Source organism: Pelodiscus sinensis, chromosome 6, assembly GCF_052426305.1.
Source record: "Pelodiscus sinensis isolate ZL-2025 chromosome 6, ASM5242630v1, whole genome shotgun sequence".
Taxonomy (NCBI): domain Eukaryota; kingdom Metazoa; phylum Chordata; order Testudines; family Trionychidae; genus Pelodiscus; species Pelodiscus sinensis.
In genome coordinates, this window is record NC_143057.1 from 11,672,647 (window position 1) to 11,693,430 (window position 20,784).

A 20,784-nucleotide genomic window follows, 5' to 3' on the forward strand; every position below is an offset into this window, starting at 1 on the left:
AGAGTGAGCTCCAGTCCATAAGCCTATTTATCTTCTGGTATCTTTCTCCAACCCAAAGGAAAGGGAATAAAAGAGTAAGGAGATAACAGGCCTTCGATCTCAGAAGCTCCTAATACTACTACTTTTGAATAAGATTAACTTTGACTATCCTGAAAGGCCAACCAAACAGTAAAAGTCACAATTATCAGAGAAGTACATAGCCACTCCTTCACAATACGTGTGTCTTTAAGCCTGTCTAGTTCCCATAAATCTGTTCCCAAACCCTTCCTGAGATTGAAGGCTCCTATGAGTGTTCAATCCAAATAACCAATCTAAAAATGGACGGCAAAATCCCTGATGGGGAGGAGTCGGGTGTGGGCCGAGGACTAACTGTGAGGCCCCACTAGCAATATAACCACCTCTTGTGGGCAGTGCTGATGACATCACCATTATGTTTGTTGCTTTGGCAGTGACTGTCACCTCGTCTCCTGCACAACTCTGATGTACACTAAACCTGTGTGACGGATGCGAGTTCCTGGAAACTTCCCTCTCATTCTAAAAGTTCTTTTAACCACTGGCAACTGCTTATCTTTGGCAACTAAGTTTTCCATTTATTTTTCCCCACCTCTATTTTTAATGCGCTGATGAAAAGTTTTTTTCCCCAGCGACCTGGAGAGATGAAATTCCTTTGAGATTTATTCAAAATGAGGATGTGCATGGAGTGGAGGAGTAAGGTTTGAAGCTTTGGGGCTGTAAGAACATAGAACAATACCATGGATTTACTAAGATAAGGAAATAAATCCTTTGCACTCTGTACAATAAATGCTGCATGTCCTAATCTGTATTCTATGCTTTACCGACACTAAATTTGGCATCCACTTCATGCTGATAACTTGCCTCACAAAAATGTACACAGTTACTAGAAGATTTTGCTTGTATATACAAAATACCTGCTGCTACTTCTCAAGGTAAAACTGAGCAACAGTGCACTGAAACTAACACCACAGCAATCCTTCCCTCGTTGCATTTTTTAAATGCAAGAAAAACACTGGACTTACTCTTCACTTCATGAAATGCTAGAAAGCCCTTTATTTTATTATAACTCCCTACTGATTATGCTTTTTTTGGGAAAAATGAAGTATTTTTCAATAGCCTCAATACATTAAAATTATGCTATTCCCACTAGGATTCCCAGTTATCAGTATAAATATATAATAAAGATATCATCTGAGATTCTTTACAAGTTCCTAGCTACTGAATCCCTTGAGAACAGCAGCGATCCACAATGCCAGGAGAAGAGAGAGTAGGTTCAGCGGACTCATTAAATCATGAGCTGCAGTGTTTAAACATTCTTTCAAAAGGTATTTCTATGAAATAGATGAGATTTAAACCATAAAGCTCTGCGGGTGTCCAACTCCAAGATTTTAGTTACAGTAAAAGTCAGCCATAGTCCGTTTTCAGAACCAAATTTCACCAAGATGCATGGAGTGAAACCCTGGTACCACCAAAGTCAAGAGTTAAACTTCCACTGATGTCAACAGGACAGGATTTCACCCAAGGTATCCAGATCTTGGGTTCTGCCTTAAAAGGAGGGTTAAATGTTCAATATTACATGTTTTTGGGGTATCCCTTACATCTTAGTAAACTAGCTAGTCCACAGGTGAATGTCATACAGACGATGGAGTGCTACAGTAGACAGAATTCTTACCTAACCTGAGTCCTGATTGGTCAGTGTCCCTGGGCTGACTTTAACAAAACCAACTTCCTCTGTGGTGGGTGCTTGATTAGTTCCTTTGACTGGGAGCCATTGGGGTCAGGCAGCTATTGTTGCCCAGACAAATGAAAGTTTTGAGTTTAGGAATTAAAAAAGTTAAAAAAGTTAGTTGGGGTAAAAATGTCAGGAGTGTCCAAGGAGCCTAAACCCCAAGAGAAAATAGTGGGACATACATTGTTGTTTAAAAAACAAACAAACCCACACAATTACTGTTGATAAGTGGCATTACTTACCAAGGATAACTGACTATCACAGCTCTACTGGTACTTCACAAACACAGGCATTTATCAATGCTCTGCTGACCTAGATCAGTTCCAACTGTGAAACAGTAACTTCACAGAGTAACCAGGTTTTATTTTTTACGACATCATGGTCTCTTTAGCATTTCAGCTTATCGGCGAGTTTATGATTCATTTTTAAGTAGTAACATTTTGCAGACTGAGAAAAGATGAATTGACAGTTATGTTGCCCTAACAGCATACCCAAAGGAATTGTCTGATACGAAGAGTGGCTTTTTATACAAATGAGAGCTTTTCAAATATATTGCAGCTATTAAACCACTTTTCCAGTCTGCCAGATAATATAATTTGATACTACAGTTCATCTTACAAACTCTCCATAGTACTATTAGCTACAGATGGCTCAACAGGTATCACTTGATTCATGAATATTTTCAAAACCAAATGATTCGTAAGTTTATATTGTTCATTTTTCACATATACGTAGAGAGCAACTAAGGCTCAGTGAAAAAATTGCATAAGAGAAGTTTAACAAAAATCTTTACTTATTCAAAGTGTCACACGGACAAAATATTTTTCAATATTTTCCTCAAAAAATGTAATTCTTCCAGTCAGTGAGCAGAAGCAATGCCATATAAACTTCAATGTCCCCACAAATAACCAACAGCAAGGAGTTAAGAGTAACATTTTCAAACGTCTCAATCTCATTTTCAAAAGACGCATAGAAACCTAAGTGCCTAGCTCACTTTTGAAAAAGAAGCTTCAGCTTCTAAATCATTTAGGCACTTTGGAAATTTTATCCAAAATCAACAGTTTGCAAATAGCCTAGAGGCTGAAATTTATTTATCCCAACTCTACAGCAAATACACTGGAGAGAGAAGATGGGTGAAGTAATATCTTTTACTGGACCAATGTTTGTTGGTAAGACCAACAAGCTTTCAAACTTACACAAATCTCTTCCTCAGGTCTGGGAATCAGACACTTAGTTTAAGAACTAATTCTGATCTATTTGTTAAAGGGCTGAATCCATAATGGGTATTACTGATACAGAAAAGCTCTACTGCTGTCTTAAACTTCATTTGTCTTCTATGCAGTGAACAAAATATGTTACGAAGTGGGTGATGGAGTAAGAAACAGCAAATACGCTTTTCACTTCACAGCTTGTTACACTGGCACATGGTAGGGTTACCAGGTGGCTTAAAAAAAATACCGGATGCACTTGATCTCAGATTGGGGGGGGGGGGGGGAGAGGGACACCAGCCGGGAGGAGAGCAAGGCTGGCTGGGAGGATGTTGGGAGGCGGGAACCGGCTGGCAGGAAGCAGGTCTGGCGGTGGCAGGGGTAAGCGGCTGGAGGTAAGCAGGGGGAGCGGGACTGGCCAGGGGAGGGGAGCTGGGAGAGAGAATCAGCCAGCGGGGAGCGGGATCGACCTAGGTGCACGCAGATCCCGGGGCGCTCCCCCTCCTGTGCACGGTCCCGGCGAAGCACCAGCGAGTCTGGCCCTGGGGATTCTCTCCTGCCCCAGCCCCGCCCCTCTCGTGTAGTTGCGTACTGCCTGGCTGGTAGACACGCTCACACAGCGTGAATATGCCGACCAACCAGGCAGTTCGCAACTTAAGTACTGATACGCCTAATAATAATAAAACTAATCTAACCTAATTAGAAAATACTGGACATTTTATATGTCCAGTATTTTCTTAATTTCCCACCCTCCCCCCCCCAGACAGAACCCTCAAATACCGGACTGTCCGGTTCAAAACCGGACACCTGGCAACCCTAGCACATGGACTTCCAGAAATCATGCTCCATGCCTATTCAGTCTTGAGTGTGAAGGAAATACAGGGATAGCTATTGTCCCTAAGAAAGGTTTGGAACAAGGCAGCCAGCTATGTTTCCTTTTATAAAACAGGTCGAGAATTACTCTGCACTGCCAGGACAAAACCCAAGTGAAGTCTGACATCCAAGTCTAGCTCCTAGGCTTTGAGCAGCTTGCAATTGGACCCAGCAAAGCAGGAACACACAGAGTTTGGGCTGAAAGGTGTTGACTGCAATCCTCTTGCAATACCTCTGGGTAATCAGTTCTCCCACTTCCCATTCAGCATCTGTGCAAGCTCTGAAAAGCGTTAACTCTTGCCTGCCATCTGAAAGGGAGCAAGGTCATGAAGATAAGGTTAAAAATAAAGAAGGGAGTGGCAGTGTGAATAAAGGGTAGAGAGTAAAACCAAAAAAAGAAAAGTCACATGGAGCAAAATCTCAAACACTACTGTAAGTTTCTGGAATGTGTTTAAGAGGTCACATTTCTCTAAGTACTTTACAGACACCAGTTACACTTAGGAGTAAGGACAGGAAAAGCAACATTGAACCTGTCGAAGCCTTCTGCTCTTTAAAGAAACTCACCACAACAGGATGGTATGAATTTAGAGTTGGAGAATTTGCTGGATTGACAAGAATGGAGAGCGAAGTCCTCTAGCTACAGAGCAACAAACTAATTACCTGGAAGTGATTACTTTAATTTTTTGATATTTTATATGCACATCTCTACCGCTACAAACTGCTCAGACCACATTGTATAGCAGGGATGGGCAGTATTTTTGTTGAAACCATCTGTCAACCCTAGGAGCAGGGTGGGAAAGGGAGGAAGACGACTTTTCGTGCTCCCCTACTGCAGGCCAATCAGGGTTGGGGGAGCACAAGAAGGCTCCTGGCCCTGCCCCCTTCAGCCTGAGGCCCTACCCCTTCCACGGTAGCCCCTTTTAAAAATTGCCTACCCCTGCCATATAGCATCAACAGTAAAATTTTGTAGTTATTACTAACCTAGAATGAAGTTAAAAAACCTTATTCCAGGCTGACTATCAAATAGCTAGTAGCAGACAAATTTCTGGTCACTGTTAACTCAATTTATTCTTATTTAGAGAATAAATAATTGCTCTACTTATAAAATTGCCCAATTACCAATATGTAGAGTGACTGCAATATCGATTTAAAAGGATAGTTTCAGAAATGAATGTACATTAAGTAATTTTTAAACTGAAACCGTAACTCTAAAGTCAATTAGAAAAGCAATGGTTTAGCCAAGGAACAGGAAAGCTCACGATGGTCTGTGCATCTAGCCTATAACTCAGCAGACCACCTCTGATTCTGCATTAAGCACTCTTGCTTCTTAAGTCTGTTAATTGGAATAAAGGCCTTCCACTCCTTGGGAATGAGGAGGAGATGGGAGGGAAAGTTTGCACAATATTCAAAAAAGTTGCCCGCTTGGAACTAACTCGGATATTTTCATTCTATTCAATTAGTTTCATACAATGATAATTTTCAAAATGACATGCTATGTATCTTTGTAGCGTGGATTTAATTCCCATAGCCAGTACACACAGACCAAGTTAAGTTCTGCAGAAGGTGGCACACATGGACATGGATCAAAAGGGCTGCAACTGCAGAAGCACACGCCCTCATTTTCACATGTCCATAACATCTATTCAGACGGGTAATATGTAGAGTATTCTATGGCGAACACTACTGTCGCCTCACTCATCAGCCACGACTACCTTCTATAGTTGTAGACAAGAAGTTCATTTCTAAATGGCTGTTTTACTGTTATAAAGAGGCAGAGCTCTTCATGGAATAACCACATAAGCTTCAGAAGCTGTGTGCTGTACCGTGAACTAAAGATAATCTCTTATACATTGTACAAGATACACTGTACCGCTATCAATGACAGGCAAAAAGCACTTTTCTCCCCTTGTCTATTTATATATTTCCTCCTCTGATGAGGAACTGAAGACTTTTAAGCAAGATGTTTGATTGCTGTGATGCATGTTGGAAGTTTACTGATACACCTTAATATTAGTCAGAAATAGAAAAGGCTTAAATTGTTCAATTTTCAGTTAACATTGAAGACAGTCAATTTAAAAAAAAAAAACTTCCTGGACTTTGGTTATTTTGTTTATGTTTATGTTTTCTGCCCTTTAGAACTATGTAAATACAGTTTCTTCCTATATGGTCTTGACTTCACTGTAGATTTTGATGTGTGTGGGATATTAATGACTGTTTATTTTTCTCATTCTCTCCCACCTTCCCCCCAAACTTGCCTGTTGAGATGTGATAGGGAGCTAGGAATAGAACCAGAGTCACCTGTCATGAACTGGAGCAAGTCACTTAAAATCAGACTTTGAAAGCTATTTTCTATGCCCATAACATGCAGATTGGACTCTCTGCAGGCAGAATTTTGCCCTCACAATAGCAAACACTTGCTAGTTAGGTCATATAGAAGTTTCATGCATTATCTGCATAATGGCTTAGTATGATGTTATCAGCATCCAATTTCTGCTGGGGAGAGGGACGTGTTCAAACTTATAAGAGCAGCTCTGTGTAAGCTCAAAAGCGTGTGTCTCTCACTAACAAAAGGGAGCCCAATAAAAGATACTGCCTCACTCACCTTGTCTCTCTAAGTACATCCCTGGTTATAATGCCGCTGAAGGAGAGGAGTTTATTCGGAAGTATTTCATTTCCTTTAGGTGGGGCTTTCAGCAGCTATGTTCCACTCCTCTACCAACTATTCGTTATTTCAATTTTGCCCAACAGAAGCAATATTTTCTGTACCCCAGGTGCAAGGAGATGCCCAATCTTTTTTATTGTTAACACATGCTAGCTATGTTCACGGATGGGACAATTAATACCCAAAGTCTCAATTTTGCTATTTAAAGAAATCCTAAAGAGTGTACAAACTGTGAGATAATCCCTACAAGTCACTATTCCAAGATTATTTACCAAGAACTGAATCTTGAGTAATCCTTGAAGGATTACTCGAGATTCATATTTATCCCATGCATTTTTAAATGCTCCAAAGTTTTCATTTTGCCTTTAATATGTGCCTCTCTACAAAATAAAGGTATTAATCTGAACTGAATTTAGGTAAAAAGCTTTTATAAATGAGGCAACATTTCTTTCCACTGTAAGGTATTGGCCCTCTCACAGGGATTCAGTCCTCTCTCCCCCAAATAAAAAACCACATGCCTGCTTTAGGCACTGACAGAAGTTCTTCAAATCATAGTCTCAAAGGAAACCAAAAGGAAAATAAATCTGTTGTATTAAGTCAAAGGGACCAAACTTCCAGGTGGTTTCTCCAAGGGTAAAACCATGAATTTAACAAGGATATTTAGAATATTTTAGAGAAAAGTTGTTTACTGAAGATGCATCTATTTTATTTACAGGTGTATTTGATTTTAGTGGGAGGGACAGTGAGAAAGAAAGAAAAGTCTTTCATTTTAAATTGTCAGAACAACCAACCAGATTTAGGGTTCATAGAAAGGATTTGCCACAGCACTTTCTAAACTCGAAGGTCAAATTACAGTTGCTCCAGCTCTGTGAGCTTGCATTGGTTTGTTTCTGGAAAACATAACTGTTGTGACGCCTCGAGTCACACATCTACTAATAGTGTCGCAAATTTCAAAGAGGTAGCCGTGGTAGTCTGTGTCAGCAAAAACAACAAGGAGTTCTGTGGCACCTGAGAGACTAACAGATTTATTGGGGCATGAACTTTTGAGGGCTGCAGCTCGCTTGGTCAGATGCGTGAAGTGGACGCTTCAGTGAGGCAGGGATTTATACACACGCACAAGGCTGGGAGGGTTATGTTACTAAGTGGAAGATCAGTGCTAACGAAGCTAATTCAATCAGGGTATATTTGGCCTATTAGATATACCCTCATTAGCACTGATCTTCCACTTAGCAACGTAACCCTCTCAATCCTTGTGCGTATGTATACATTCCTGCCACACTGAAGTGTCCACTTCACGCATCTGAGGAAGCGAGCTGCAGCCCACAAGCATATGCCCTAATAAATCTGTTAGTCTCTTAGGTGCCACAGGACTCCTTGTTTTTACTGTAACGAATGAATCTCCATTATTTTGAGGTTCAAGTAGACCAGTAGAATAGATTTTTGTTACCATATCATTCCTGATAGCCAAAACAATTATTTAAAAGATTTAGTTATGATAAAGCTGATTTCATGGAAAAAAAGAGAGAACAGTAAGGAGTTGCAAGGAAATAAATGCCATCAGAGACTCTTTATGGGAAGAGTACATACAATAATTGTGTGTTTTTGTAAAACCAAATCAGAACACTATGGCTACGTCTAGACTACAAGCCTCTTTTGAAAGAGAGCATCTAGACTGCAACCACTTTTCGAAAAAGTGAGCTGCTTTTTCGAAAGAGAGCACCCAGGCAGTCTGGATGCTCTCTTTCAAAAAAGCCCTGGTTGCATTCAAGAATGCCTTTTTTTGAAAGAGCACTTTCGAAAAAAGGCGTTCCTCCTCGTAAAATTAGGTTTACCACAATCGAAAAAATGCCGCGTCCTTTTGATTTAATTTTGAAAAAACACGGCAGCAGTCTAGATGCAGGGGAAGTTATTTAGAGAAAACCCTGTAGTTTAGACACACCCTAAAGGCCATCAGGTAGTGCCCATTGAGTCAAATTCAGAGGGACTCTTTATGGGAAGAGTACCATGCAATAATTGTGTGCTAAAACCAAATAAGAACACTACATGACTTTCAAAACTCAGGTTATTTTTGTGGCCCTTGATAAGAATTTACAAATTATGGGCCAGATTCTCAGGTCATACAAGTCTGAATAACTCCACTGATTTGAATGCTGCTACGTAGATTTACAGCTGAGAATCTGAACATATAGTTTATTGATGCAAGAATTGTGGTAACATTTGCATAACACAAGGCAAAAAAATCAGGAAAGATTTTATGCCTGGGCTGGTAACTTATCTGCCTAACTCTTTCCATGCTCACAGTAATAACAAAAATTAAAGACATGCATGGCAAACTGTATGGCAAAGATATAGGAGAGTCTGATTTTCTATTCAGCCTCATAAATTGACTGTGCTCTCCCTTTTATATAATATCCAACATTTTACGGAGAGGACATGCACAAATTTCTGCATAATAAAACTAGCAGCATATAGCATCTTTAATAAAAACCAAGAAACTACAGCAGTTATTTTCTCCAATCAAAGTTTTAGATGTGTATTGGTCTTGAGCCTCAATTGTTCTGAAAGTGCTTGCATGAAATCATCAAAACACCCAACTCAAATTACACCAAACACAAAAAACTCAAAGTAAAAACAAAAACCAAACCCCTCAAACATATTTCAAATGCAGAAATCTTAAGGTATCACATTTGATTTCACTTTTTTCATTCAAATAGTATCTTTGAGGGTATAATAATTATCAGACTTCTACTATACAGCCTTCATTTATAACTGATTATACAATGTGTTACAAACACATTGTTTCCTCATATAATTATGTACAGTGCAGTAAGAGAATTCATCTTAAATACATTAGATATGATTAATTTAGGCTATAGATCATCAGTTGTGACTTCCAAGTTTACTCAACCGAGGCCTAAATTCACAGTCTATGCACTTTTAAAATATACCTATCTAAAAACACCAGGAGTCTAAATACTGTTCCTCCTGTTTTAGAACAGAAAGTCATTGATGGTCAGAATCAGACTGCCGATGCCAATTCCTGAGTTTACAGAACTTGTTTTCCTTAGGCCTGAATCAACACAGAAGCAAGGTTACTATGTAAGGCTGGCGAAGGATGAACAACTCTCTCATACTAAACAGATTCTACTGTGCTTCCCAATTCCAGGAGCACCCCAGTTCTTAAAGTGGCCCTTTGCACAGTGGTTGTGGGAAGCAGAGCCCTCCTCACCAGCCCCACAATTGCCTTCTCTATCAACATTAAAAGAACACACATCACAACCCTCCAAATCAGGCCATGACTGCTGAATAGAACAGTGCTTTACAGTTAATAAGTGAGACGCATTTTCAACGATCTCCTGTGAAGCATGCATCAGTGTTCATGTGCCCGACTGAGGCTGAGGATATTAATGATCCAACCAGCAGACCAAATTGGGTGATGAATCCTGGTCATGTGCCACCTGAGACACATGGCACATCTGCTAAGAAGAATGATCTTATGGAAAAGGATATTAAGGCTTCAGTGCTCTTTGTGGCAACAAACTCTACAAAGACAGGATGGACAGATGAACCCGAGTGCCAAGTTATATCTCTGCTCTTCCAAAAGATTCTGTTATTGACGTGTTGCTCTACTACAACTTAGTATTTGCTTTTGACTGTAGAAAACCTCTCTAATGGCAAGGAAGGTCTGCCAGACAAGCTCTGCCTAGGCCAGAGGTGGACAATACCTTTTCATGGCGGACTACTCCAAGATTGTGATAAGTGGTCAAGGGAGGGAGTGCAGACAGGAGAGGATTCTGGCCTGGGGGTGGGGTGTAAGAGAGGAAGCAAGGTCTGGGAGGGATTTGTGACCTGGGGGAAAAGGGCAGGATGGTGAACAAGGTTTGGATACTGACCCGGGGCATGAGGAGGTAGTGACTTGGGGCAGGGAATTGGGAGGTTGTGGAAGGAAGGACTGGGGTGCCAGAGGCAGGTTTACCTTGGCGGATCCCAGCCAGCAGCCCTGCAGGACCCCAAGGCAGGTTCCCTGCCTGTTGCAGCCCCAAGCTGCTCAAAATGACTGGCTGTTCTTTGTGGCTGTCTGCCCTGGGTGTCTGGGGGTGGGAGGAGGCGGCGGCTTCGCATGTTGTCTCTGCCTCTAGCAAAATCTCTTTGCTCCAACTGGCCAGTTTCTGCAAAGCCTCCTTCTCCACCTGGCACCTGGAGTAGAGACCCACTGGGAGCGGCCAGCCACTTAAAGTGACATGGGACTGCTCTGAAGCAACTGGCTGATCTGTGCCTGAGGGCTCTGGCAGGGCAGCCCATGGTTCAGACTGGGTGGCCCACAAGCCAGATCCAGAAGCTTGTCTGGCTGGATCCAGCCCATGGGCCATATTTTGTCTGCTCCGGCCTAGACAATATTGCTCTCGCCTCATTTCCTGAGTCCACTCAACTCCATGCTAACGAAACACAGCTAACAAAAAGGTATATCGGAGTCCGTAAGGAAGCAACAGACATTTATGAAATCTGAGCATTCTCTAGCCTGTGAGTTGTGCTTATATAACTAGCATGGAAAATTAACTCATTAAAACTAAATGAGATGGGGGTAGTTTTTTATTTAAATAAAAAAGCCTCTCAAATGCATAGCACAGAGGGGCGGAAACACTCATGGGGTGAATGGTCTTCCAGTTACAGCAGACAAACTGCATGCATATTGAAAATACCTTTTAAAAAAGGCTGCCTCCACAGTATTGGCTGGTTTTCATCCTACCATGTAACAACTGTATGTCAACCAATCAATCACCTGCTTAGAGGACAAGTTACTGATAATACATTGGAATTTGCTTTAATCAACCGCATATGTCGAGAAATAGGTTACTTCCTGCTACATTCCTTTAACCAAGCAACATGAAAACTACCTCCAGCTCTGAGGATTAATTAGGTTCATAAAAGCGCATTATATTAACTTAGTTATTGTTTGTCACATTTCATTTCAATTGGTACCGTGGTTGTGAAAGAGCTTAAGAGTCCGTACAAAAAATTAACATTTCTCGTGCAATTCACAACTGTGGCAGAATCCTTTCTCCTCTACCCTGTCAACAAGCAGGTCTAACCTTCCAGATATTTACCCTGAACTTCCAGATGTTTCCATCACATTTATTACTTCATTGTAATAGCGATGGGGGAGGGTGCATTTACAGAAAATGACACTCCTTTATGGCAAAATAGTTAACTACAATTCATTAGAATCCTGCACCCACCTCTATTTCCAAGTCTTGCAGGTTAAATCAAACTTATTCTCTCACACTGTCAGTACCCTTATGTTTCAGAGAAAAGACATGGTGCAGGTTTTCCAGTTCCCAGGAAAGTCTCAGTACAAGCAGTCAGGAATTAACTGCTTGCACCACCTAGGTCACAGAAGGCAGCTCCTGAGTTAAAGTCAATATACATAAGTAATTTTGGTAAAATAATATTGACAATGCACAGGCAAGGAGGCTAAAAAAGGAAGGAATAATTCTGTGGCCTAGTTATATGCAAACTTGTCACACTTCCATCACTGAACTGGGAAGAGCTGTTACTGTTATTTCGATGTCAGACACAAGAGCCCTATTCTGCAAACTCGGGAGCAGTGGCTGTAATGCTTGTTACTACGAGCGGCCCCCATGACTCCGCCCTATAGAAGCAAGGTAGCAATACAACACTGCATTGTAGACAGCCTCTAATGCAGGGGTGGGCTGGATCTAGCCCGCCAAGCAGTTTGATCCAGCCTGTGGCCTGCCCTTCCGTTCCCCTGCCACTAGGCCAATCAAGACCTAAGGCAGTGGTCCCCAACCTTTACAGGCTCCCGGGCGCCTGGGGGCGGGGCCACACACGCGCCGGGTGCCCGGGGGCGGGGCCACACTCGCGCCGGGCGCCCGGGGGCGGGGCCGCGCGTCCTGGGGCACGCCAGGGCCGGGGCCGCCCGAGCCCCTTGTGCCGTGGGCCCGGGGCTGGCGCCGCCGCCTGAGCTGCATGCCTGGGACCGGCACCGGCGCCGCGCGCCCGCATGTGCCCCGGGGCTGGGGCCGCCCGAGCGCCGCGCACCAGGCGCCGGTGAGTGTCGCGCGCCTGGGGCCGGCGCCTCCAGTGCGCCGGGGGCGGAGCCAGCCCGGGTTGTCTGCGGATGCCTACAAATGCCCCGGCGGGCGCCATGGCGCCCGCGGGCACCGCGTTGGGGACCACTGACCTAAGGGCAGAGGGAGAGTGCAAAGTCACTTGCTGTCCAAAGTGGCTGGCAGCTCCCTCCCCCCACCATGAGTGCATGGCGCCGCCAGCCATTTTGTACAGTGAATGACTTTGCACACTCTTCCACCCCCAGTTCTCAACTGGTCTGGGGTAGGGGAGTGTGTGAAGTCTCCTCTCCCTGCCAGGGACATGAGGCACCTAGAGGGAACTGCCAGCTGTTCAAAATGGCTGGCAGTTCCCTCTAGACTCTGAGAGTCCCTAGCTGGGGGGGAGGAGAGAAGAGGGAGACTTAGTGCACTCCTCTCCCCCAGATCCCAAATGGCCTGGGAAGGGGGAGCACATGAAGTCTCTTCCCCCAGCAGGGGGTGCAGCACCTAGAGGCCCCAAGGCCTCACCCCTTACAGGAGCAGAGATGGCCCGTGTCCATGAACCAAAGTCCATGAAGTATCCCCCCCCCCCGCAAAAATAATTGCCCACTCCTGCCCTAATGAGACTGCACACTACAATGTGCACCATCACCCTCACTGTTATTTCATTTGGCTTACCAGATAGGCTATGGAGAGACAAGACAATCCCCACAACAGCTAACAGCTAACATTTTAAATAGACAAGAAAGTTTTTCGCTCACAAATCCAAAAAGCAGAGATTAAGGAACAGGTTTTTAAATGTATTTTGTTATCTAAATACGCAGATATAGTCCCAGCACTTTTAGGAATACCACTCAAAACTTATTTGCCTTCTTAGACATCTCAATAGCATTAAAAAAAATCTTGCTGGGAGTAATTTTTCCAAGGTCAGTCAAATCTAGTGTGGTGGTAGGGTTTGAAGTTAGATCTCTGAATTCAGAGTTTTAATACTGGTCTTCCTTATATAGCAGTGAATATTTCCAGCCCTGCATTGGCTAGTGAAGAAGATTCAGATAACCATTTCACTAAAAAGCAACAGAAAAACTGGTTAAACTTCATCTTTAAAAAATGTTTGAACATAATAAAGAGGAAAAGATGCCAGTTTTAAGCTTGTTGCATCAGGTAGGTTCTTACTGCAAACTCTCTTTTCTATTTTAATACAACAGTGCAATTATGAAATGCTTTTGGTATAACTGGAGTCTGAGCCTGAGACCCAATTTTATGTTGGTTTGTTATATGAATCGATTCTGCAAAAGTCACTGAGCAAAAAAGACATGTTATGGAGAAAGAGCTTTATGTTCTTGCTGCATTAGCGATTTCAAAAGGAGCCTTGTTAAAAGAAAGGAATCAACTATGAAATCACTTCCTTCTGTTTAAAATATTTTACTCAAGGAAAAAAAACACAAAAGGGCATGAAAAGAAAAAAGAGAAGAAAATCTGTTTTCTGCATTGACTTCAGTCCCAGGATTCAACATCCCAGCCGCTCTGTGGGATGACGCAGTGTGCCAGCACCCGACGGCTCCAGTCAGAGCTTCGAGCCCTCTTAGTCATTAGGAAAACAATGAGTCCTCTTATGCAACTCAATTGGATTCCACCTCACACATGCTGGCAGCATAGCCATCAGAAGAGGATTTCTTTTTCTTTTGGGTGTCTGTCCTCTTGGAGCAAGGCAATGAGATGCAGGGATGGCAGACTGTGTTTACTGGGGCTGATAAACAAGTTCTTTTGTTTACCCCCCTTCCCTGGAAACTGCACTAAGAGAGAATGAAAAAAAACTTCTGTGCTCGCTGGTGGGATTTTTCCTCTGACTAGCAAGGGGATAACTTCAGAAAGCCCAATTTATGGACATCTAGAATTCAAGTGAAGGAATCCTTTGTTAGCCAACTTACGGGGTGGTTATTTATGGATTCAGGGGACTATAAAATAATATCAACATTACATCTTTGCAAATTTGCAGTGTTTGCTGATTTACATTTGAGGGTTCCTCTAGAGCCACTTCCTTCCCTGCATTTTGCATTCTGATTCTCACTTTACCCTCCCCATTGCTCCGTCGCCACTCTGTTCTGAGGAAAGCCAATCGCCTGGGTCAAGAGGGCTGGCATGTGCCAACTGCATTCTTGAGTCAGTTGCAGGGAATTTCAGCGGAGACGATCTTTTGAGAATAAAAGCGAGGTGCTTCTTTTCCCCTTTCTCCGTACAGCGGGTGAGCTTTGCCTCCGACTTTAATGCACTACATTGCATTAATAGCTAGACCAGTAAGGGTACATCTACACTACAGGACAAAGCTGAGTTAAAATACACAACTTCAGCGACGTTAATTGTGTAGTTGAAGTCGAGCTCAGCTTTTGGCACGGTCTATCCTGCAGGAAGTTGAAGGAAGAGCACTCTTCCTTCGACTTCCCTTACTCCTGGTGAAGGCGGAGTTGTCGGCATCAACAGAAGAACCCCTCTCAGTAATATGAGTTCCTTCGTGACCCCAGCGAGCAATTAGCCCAATTCCCTGGATCAGGAGGATTCACAGCCCTTTGTAGATTGTCCTAGCAAGTGTAACTACAGCTTCTACTTTTCATGTAAGCATCTCATCTATTTTTAAAAGGCTACTTCAAGTGCCCTATACTTGATATCTTGTTACATACAGGATACATATTCCATAGAAGTGCTGGCCATGCAGGAAAATTGAAAAAGTGGGTTTTGCCCATGAAAGCTCATGCTACCATCTACATGTTTTGTTAGTCTTTAAGTTGCTACTAGACTACTTGTTGTTCTTCAGCAACACCACACAGTTAAGTGCTGGTAACTTGAGAACTGCATTCATTATTGTTTTCTGAGGAAAGCCATTTTGTAAGACTTCTCAAGAAATGTTCTATGGGACTAAAGCCAGGTCTACGACAGCACTTCTGCTGGCAAAACTCTTGTTGCTTGGGGTGTGGAAAAACACGCCCTGAGTGACAAGCTTGCTGGCATAAGCGTTTACTATGTTGATGGGAGACCTGTCTGCCACCGGCCTAATGTAGGGACGGAAGTGCTTTTACAGTGGCACAGATGTATTGGAACAGCTGTGCCACTATAAACTGGGAAGCGTAAACACGGCCTAAGACCGAGTATACACACAGAACAACATGAGCATCACTGAATGAATGTCAGCAGTATTATGGAATCAGTAATGCTAAGCACTACGTGGCGATTTAAATGATATAGCAAGTTGCATGTGCTGCCTACAGTGCTGGCAATTATTCAAAACAACGTAACAAGGAGCCATGGTGTTTATTATTTAATGATACTAACAGTGACATTAAATTAGAATGATTTATGCTAATTAGCCTTCCAGGTAATTTCTACAGTTTTCAGCAATGCCTTAGGAGAGAAGGTGGCTTAAGGTCTCAGTTCAGCCTCGCTGTTAAGGTCATGCTGTATCTCGTACTCAAAATCTTCAGCGTAACTTCTCATTGAGGAGAAAGGAGAAGAGCAGAGCGAGATCTCCCCTGACTTCTACCTGCACAGACAATCTTAGTCCCATGCATAACTGATGTTAGTGACCAAATGAGATTTACTCAGTACTTTCTACTATTTCAAAGGGAAAAAAAACACTTATTTGTCTGGCTTAAGAGATTTAATCAGCTGGCTACTTGGCAGGAAATACTTTACTGATACACAGCTGGAAAGAGTGGCAGTTCATCCAAAAGAGAAAACATAGATTTGCTTTCCAATAATATGCTCAAAGTGGAAGCTTTTTTTCTGAACCCCATCTGCCTGTCTGAATTTGGTGAAAGGGAGGGAGGATGGGTTGAGTTTAGAAACGGTGCTGAAGATAGCAGGGCAGTCCATGAATCAAAGGGAAAGTTTACCCATTTTATCCTTCACATCTCAGCACTATAAACAGGTTTTTTTTTTTAAAACTCTAGAGAGAAAAGGAAAACATGATAATTATGCAAGGAAACAATAATACAAGGATTGCTGGTAACTCTCCAGCTTGTTCTTGTTGTGGCGCACAGACATTTGCCCTTCTACCAAGATGTTAGCCAAGTCACCATGCTAACACTTACCTGCTTGTATTAATGAAACTAAAGTTGCTACTACTTCCTGCATTATTTCCATCTCCCAGGTAAGCACCTGCTGTGTTTCCCTTTTCTGTTGCTCAAGAAATGGCACAGCCTCACAGGTATCTGTTGCCATATTTGGTGATAATCCAGGTAACAAATGCTTGACCTGCTTCTGTGGCACAAAACCATTCCCTCTGTTTAGTGACCCTCATTGTCAAAAATCATTAAATCTCACTAACTGAAGTGAAAATATGTCTGGCTAGGTTCAGGTGTCTGTTATAGGATGTTCAAGTACACAGACATCTTTGTTATATTATTAGTTACATAAACATAAATTGGAGGAAGTATAGATTAAACTACTTACTGATTAATCTTGGAGCAAGAGGCAAGAATCAGTGCTTCTGTGGCACTTCAGTGCTACAGTGACTTAACTCTGCCAAATACAAAGGCCTGGCACCAGGAAGATATGCAGGGTTAAAAGTTTCTATGAAGGGGGCATGTCTGCATTGAGGAGGTTTACAAGGGACCAGGAAGTATAAGTGAAGCTGTTCCAGGGGAAGGGGCTGTTGCTGTCTTGTGTGTAACACCACTGTACTTCATGTCCTGTTGTCCCCATCAATCCTTGAAATATTCCCTTTAAAAAAAATGATCTTACCAGGACAGATGTTACATTCTAGAATGCTTGAGGCTCAGCTACCAGTGCCGTAAATAATATCCAAGAGTGCTATTTGGTGTTCACGTGCTTGTTCCCTCCCTCAAAAATGTATAATGGGTTGGTGGGAAGGCGGGGCACCAGTTCTCCTCTACCACTAACTAAATGCTATGCTATGGGAAACGGAAAGAACAATTTTTGCTGAAGTAGCCACTCACCAAGCACAATGACCACGGTCTTCAGCAGACTCATCATGGTGTCCCGATTTCTGCGGGGCCCAGAACTATGCCTGGACATTCTCATAGTTCTTTGGCGCACATATCCAAAGATATGAGCATAGAGGACCACCATGACCACAAAAGTGACCAGGTTGAAAACAGCCCAGAAGACCAAGTAGGAGTCACTATAGAGAGGCGCCATATTGGAGCAATGAGTGATATCACAAATACAGTTCCAGCCGACACTTGGTATGGCCCCCATCACAATGGCCATAGTCCAGATGACAACAATTACTACCACCACTCGGCGGTTGCTCATTCGAGTATGCAGCTGCATTCGGAAGACCGTTATGTGCCTCTCAATAGCAATGGCCAACAAATTGGCTACAGATGCCGTCAGGCTAGTGTCAATAAGACCCTGGCGAAGAAGCCAGGTGCTGACAGTCAACCTTCTAGTGTTGGGTCCCGTGTTAAACATTAGGTAAAAATAGGCCAGTCCTGCAAAGAAGTCCGCAGCAGCTAAGTTGGCCATTAAGTAATAAATAGGAAAGTGAAAGCGGCGGTTGACGTAAATAGCCACCATAACCAAGAGGTTGGCCAGCATGATGAAGATACAGACGGTAATACCCAGTCCCATCACCAGCTTGCTGACAGTGTTCCATTCAGTGGCTAAATATTTTCCACTCCGGTTATAAAAGAAGGCAATGTTTTCATTGTAGTAGCACTGGGGTTCACTCATGACTGTGGACTGGAAAAAAAAAGAGAAAACAGAAATCAGAACTCAAAGCAGCAGTCCAATAACAACAAGCTTGCCTCTGCAGGTAAGACACATGCTGAAGCAAGGAAACATGAATAATTCTGCAGACAATGCCTTTAAATACATATCCAAGACGACATTACAATTGTTATTACAATGCTAGAACTGGTATTAAGACTTCAGGGAACCAACGGTATTTACATCAGTCTTTGGAAACAGAATTTTTCCCTGTGGTAGCTGTAAACAACAGTACTTGTGACATCGTGCGACACATACAATCTGAAAAAAACAATCACTTAACACAGACAATGCTGCCCATAACACAGAACATGAGAGCTTTAAATAATGAATCAAGCATGTTATTGATACATAAAAATAGAGCTAGACTGCCTTGGGCTAACTCATTCCGCTTCTGTCAGGGCACCTGCTTTTCAGCATGGATCCCAGCAAGCTCACCAACCCAACACTTCACATGGTGACATTCAGTAACACATTCCCCTATCCTTCAGTTCTCTCTTCCATGGAGTGCATAAGCTTACTTAAACAGATGATCTCTGACTGTAAATTCCTCAACGCAAGCCTTATGGGCTTCTCTACTCCATAACCCTTCGTAGCAGTGTGTGCACTGACCAGTACGCAAACAAACACATCACACAATAGGATTTAATGAACCAGTTCCCCGTTTACATCCCTAGTGCGCATCCTCTTGGCCCCCTTGCCGAGGAGCCATTGCCAGAGGGATATGCCCATCATTTTTGGAAGCACCTGAGGTGAGTGTAGCTTGGCGGGAGCCCGAGCCTCTCACCATCCTCCCCTGCAGGCCAACTCTCTGCCCCAGCCCAGAGCCCGCAACCTGAACCTAAACTCTCCCCCAGACCCTGCACCCCCACCTCCTCCCAAGCCCTCTCAGAGCTCACCTCCCCGCACTCCAACCCCATTCCCCATCCTGGTGAAAGTGAGAAAGGGAGCGGAAGAGCGAGTGATGAGGGGGAGATGGAATGAGCAGAAGCGGGACCTTGGAGAAGGGGCAGGTCAGAAGTGTGTCCTCAGGACAGAGAACAGGGCAAGGGTTGAGTGTGTGCGTGGGGGGGGGACTTAAGGATTACTACAATTTTTAAAATCAAAATGGGGCTCTTCAGGTTGCTAACGTTTGAGAGGCGCTGAAGTACAAGATCCCTCAACTGAATAGAACAATTCATGTACAATGGGCACTTCAGCAGGACAGACTTAAGGTCATTGGGTTTGGTTCTGCTTTGGGCAGGTGGCTGAACTTATGACCTCCTGAGGTCTCTTCCAGCTCTATCATGCTATGGCTTCAAATTCTTTGTTTAAAGATTGTGAGGAAATAATGCGTCAAGTACAAAAATCCTTGGGGGAAAGGGAAGTTGCACAGGATTTAATTAGTAAACATAATAAAACTCTTTGCCAGAATCTGTATTATATGAATGTCCAGACTTTGGGCATTTTACAGGAGTAAAGTGGATGAGTTTAATGGCCTGTGTAATGTGGGAGGAGAGACTAGATGATCTAATGGTGCCTTCTAGTCTTAAATCTTTCAGTGAATGTTCTCTGTTACATTCATGCACCAAGTTTAGGGGTGGGAATTTCTCTCTCACATCATAAATATGGGTATTGACTGTCTGAGCTTCACTGTTGCCTCTGTCTAACTGATAAGGATAAGACAGTTCATCCTTGCAAATATAGTTTTGGATGAAGTTACAGGATTACAGTTTTGTAGCTATACTACAAAATAGAGCTCACAAATTCAATCCGTCTCCCTTGTGCCATAAGCCCCAACAACTTGCATCGACTACATGATTAGTCGATAAGGGGAGCTGCTTTGCAGAGTCTCAGCAGGGGTAGTTCCTGGAGGCACTGCGACCACTGCAGCTCTGACTTTTAAATGTAGTAAGAGCCTCTGTTGACTTTTAAGCTGGCTCGCCCTAGCACCGGCTCCTGTTCCCCCCTTTGCTGCCTCTGTTACAGAGGCAGCAAGGGTAGGGGGAACTGAGTAGTCAAGTACTCAACTCAACTACCTGCTAAACTTAGGCTTATTGGGTAGTCGAGTACTTGACTACTCGCTTACATCCCTACTACATACACCCACAAGCAAGCTATGATAAAAATCAATAAACTTAGCATAACCATCTGTAATGCAGTCTGTCTCAGTTATATATAAAAAGCCAATCACCAAACCAGTGGGAAATACATGTGCTCTAGGAGAGTCTGAAGGGTTAATTATCACAACATATAAACTCTGCTAGTTTTCATTAGTGAAAGCCTCTAATTAGCTACACAGATTAACTTCAAACAAACAAACAAAACACCCAAAAACCCACTCACTCAAGAGTGGTTTTTTTCCCCTCATTGTGTAATCTTCAGAGCTGTAATATGATTTATTTTGCAATTTCTATGTGCTTTTCAGTTGTATTTGAAATTTTAAAATCTGAAAGTATAACAAAAATGTAAAGTCTCCCCAAAAGTTTACAAAAAGTTTCTCTACAATTAAAATTAATTTTTGCC

General features: G+C 42.9%; 1 protein-coding gene across 5 annotated transcripts in view; it reads right to left on the reverse strand.

Moving 5' to 3' along the window:
- The window catches only part of LPAR1 (lysophosphatidic acid receptor 1), a 100,545-nt gene that overhangs the window by 15,826 nt on the left and 63,935 nt on the right, over nucleotides 1-20,784 (reverse strand). For all 5 annotated transcript variants that reach the window (XM_075931438.2, XM_075931439.2, XM_006117990.5 and 2 more), the window contains one exon: nucleotides 17,505-18,252. In XM_075931438.2, coding sequence (XP_075787553.1) covers nucleotides 17,505-18,252 — 748 coding nt within the window. The remainder of the gene's footprint in view (nucleotides 1-17,504; nucleotides 18,253-20,784) is intronic.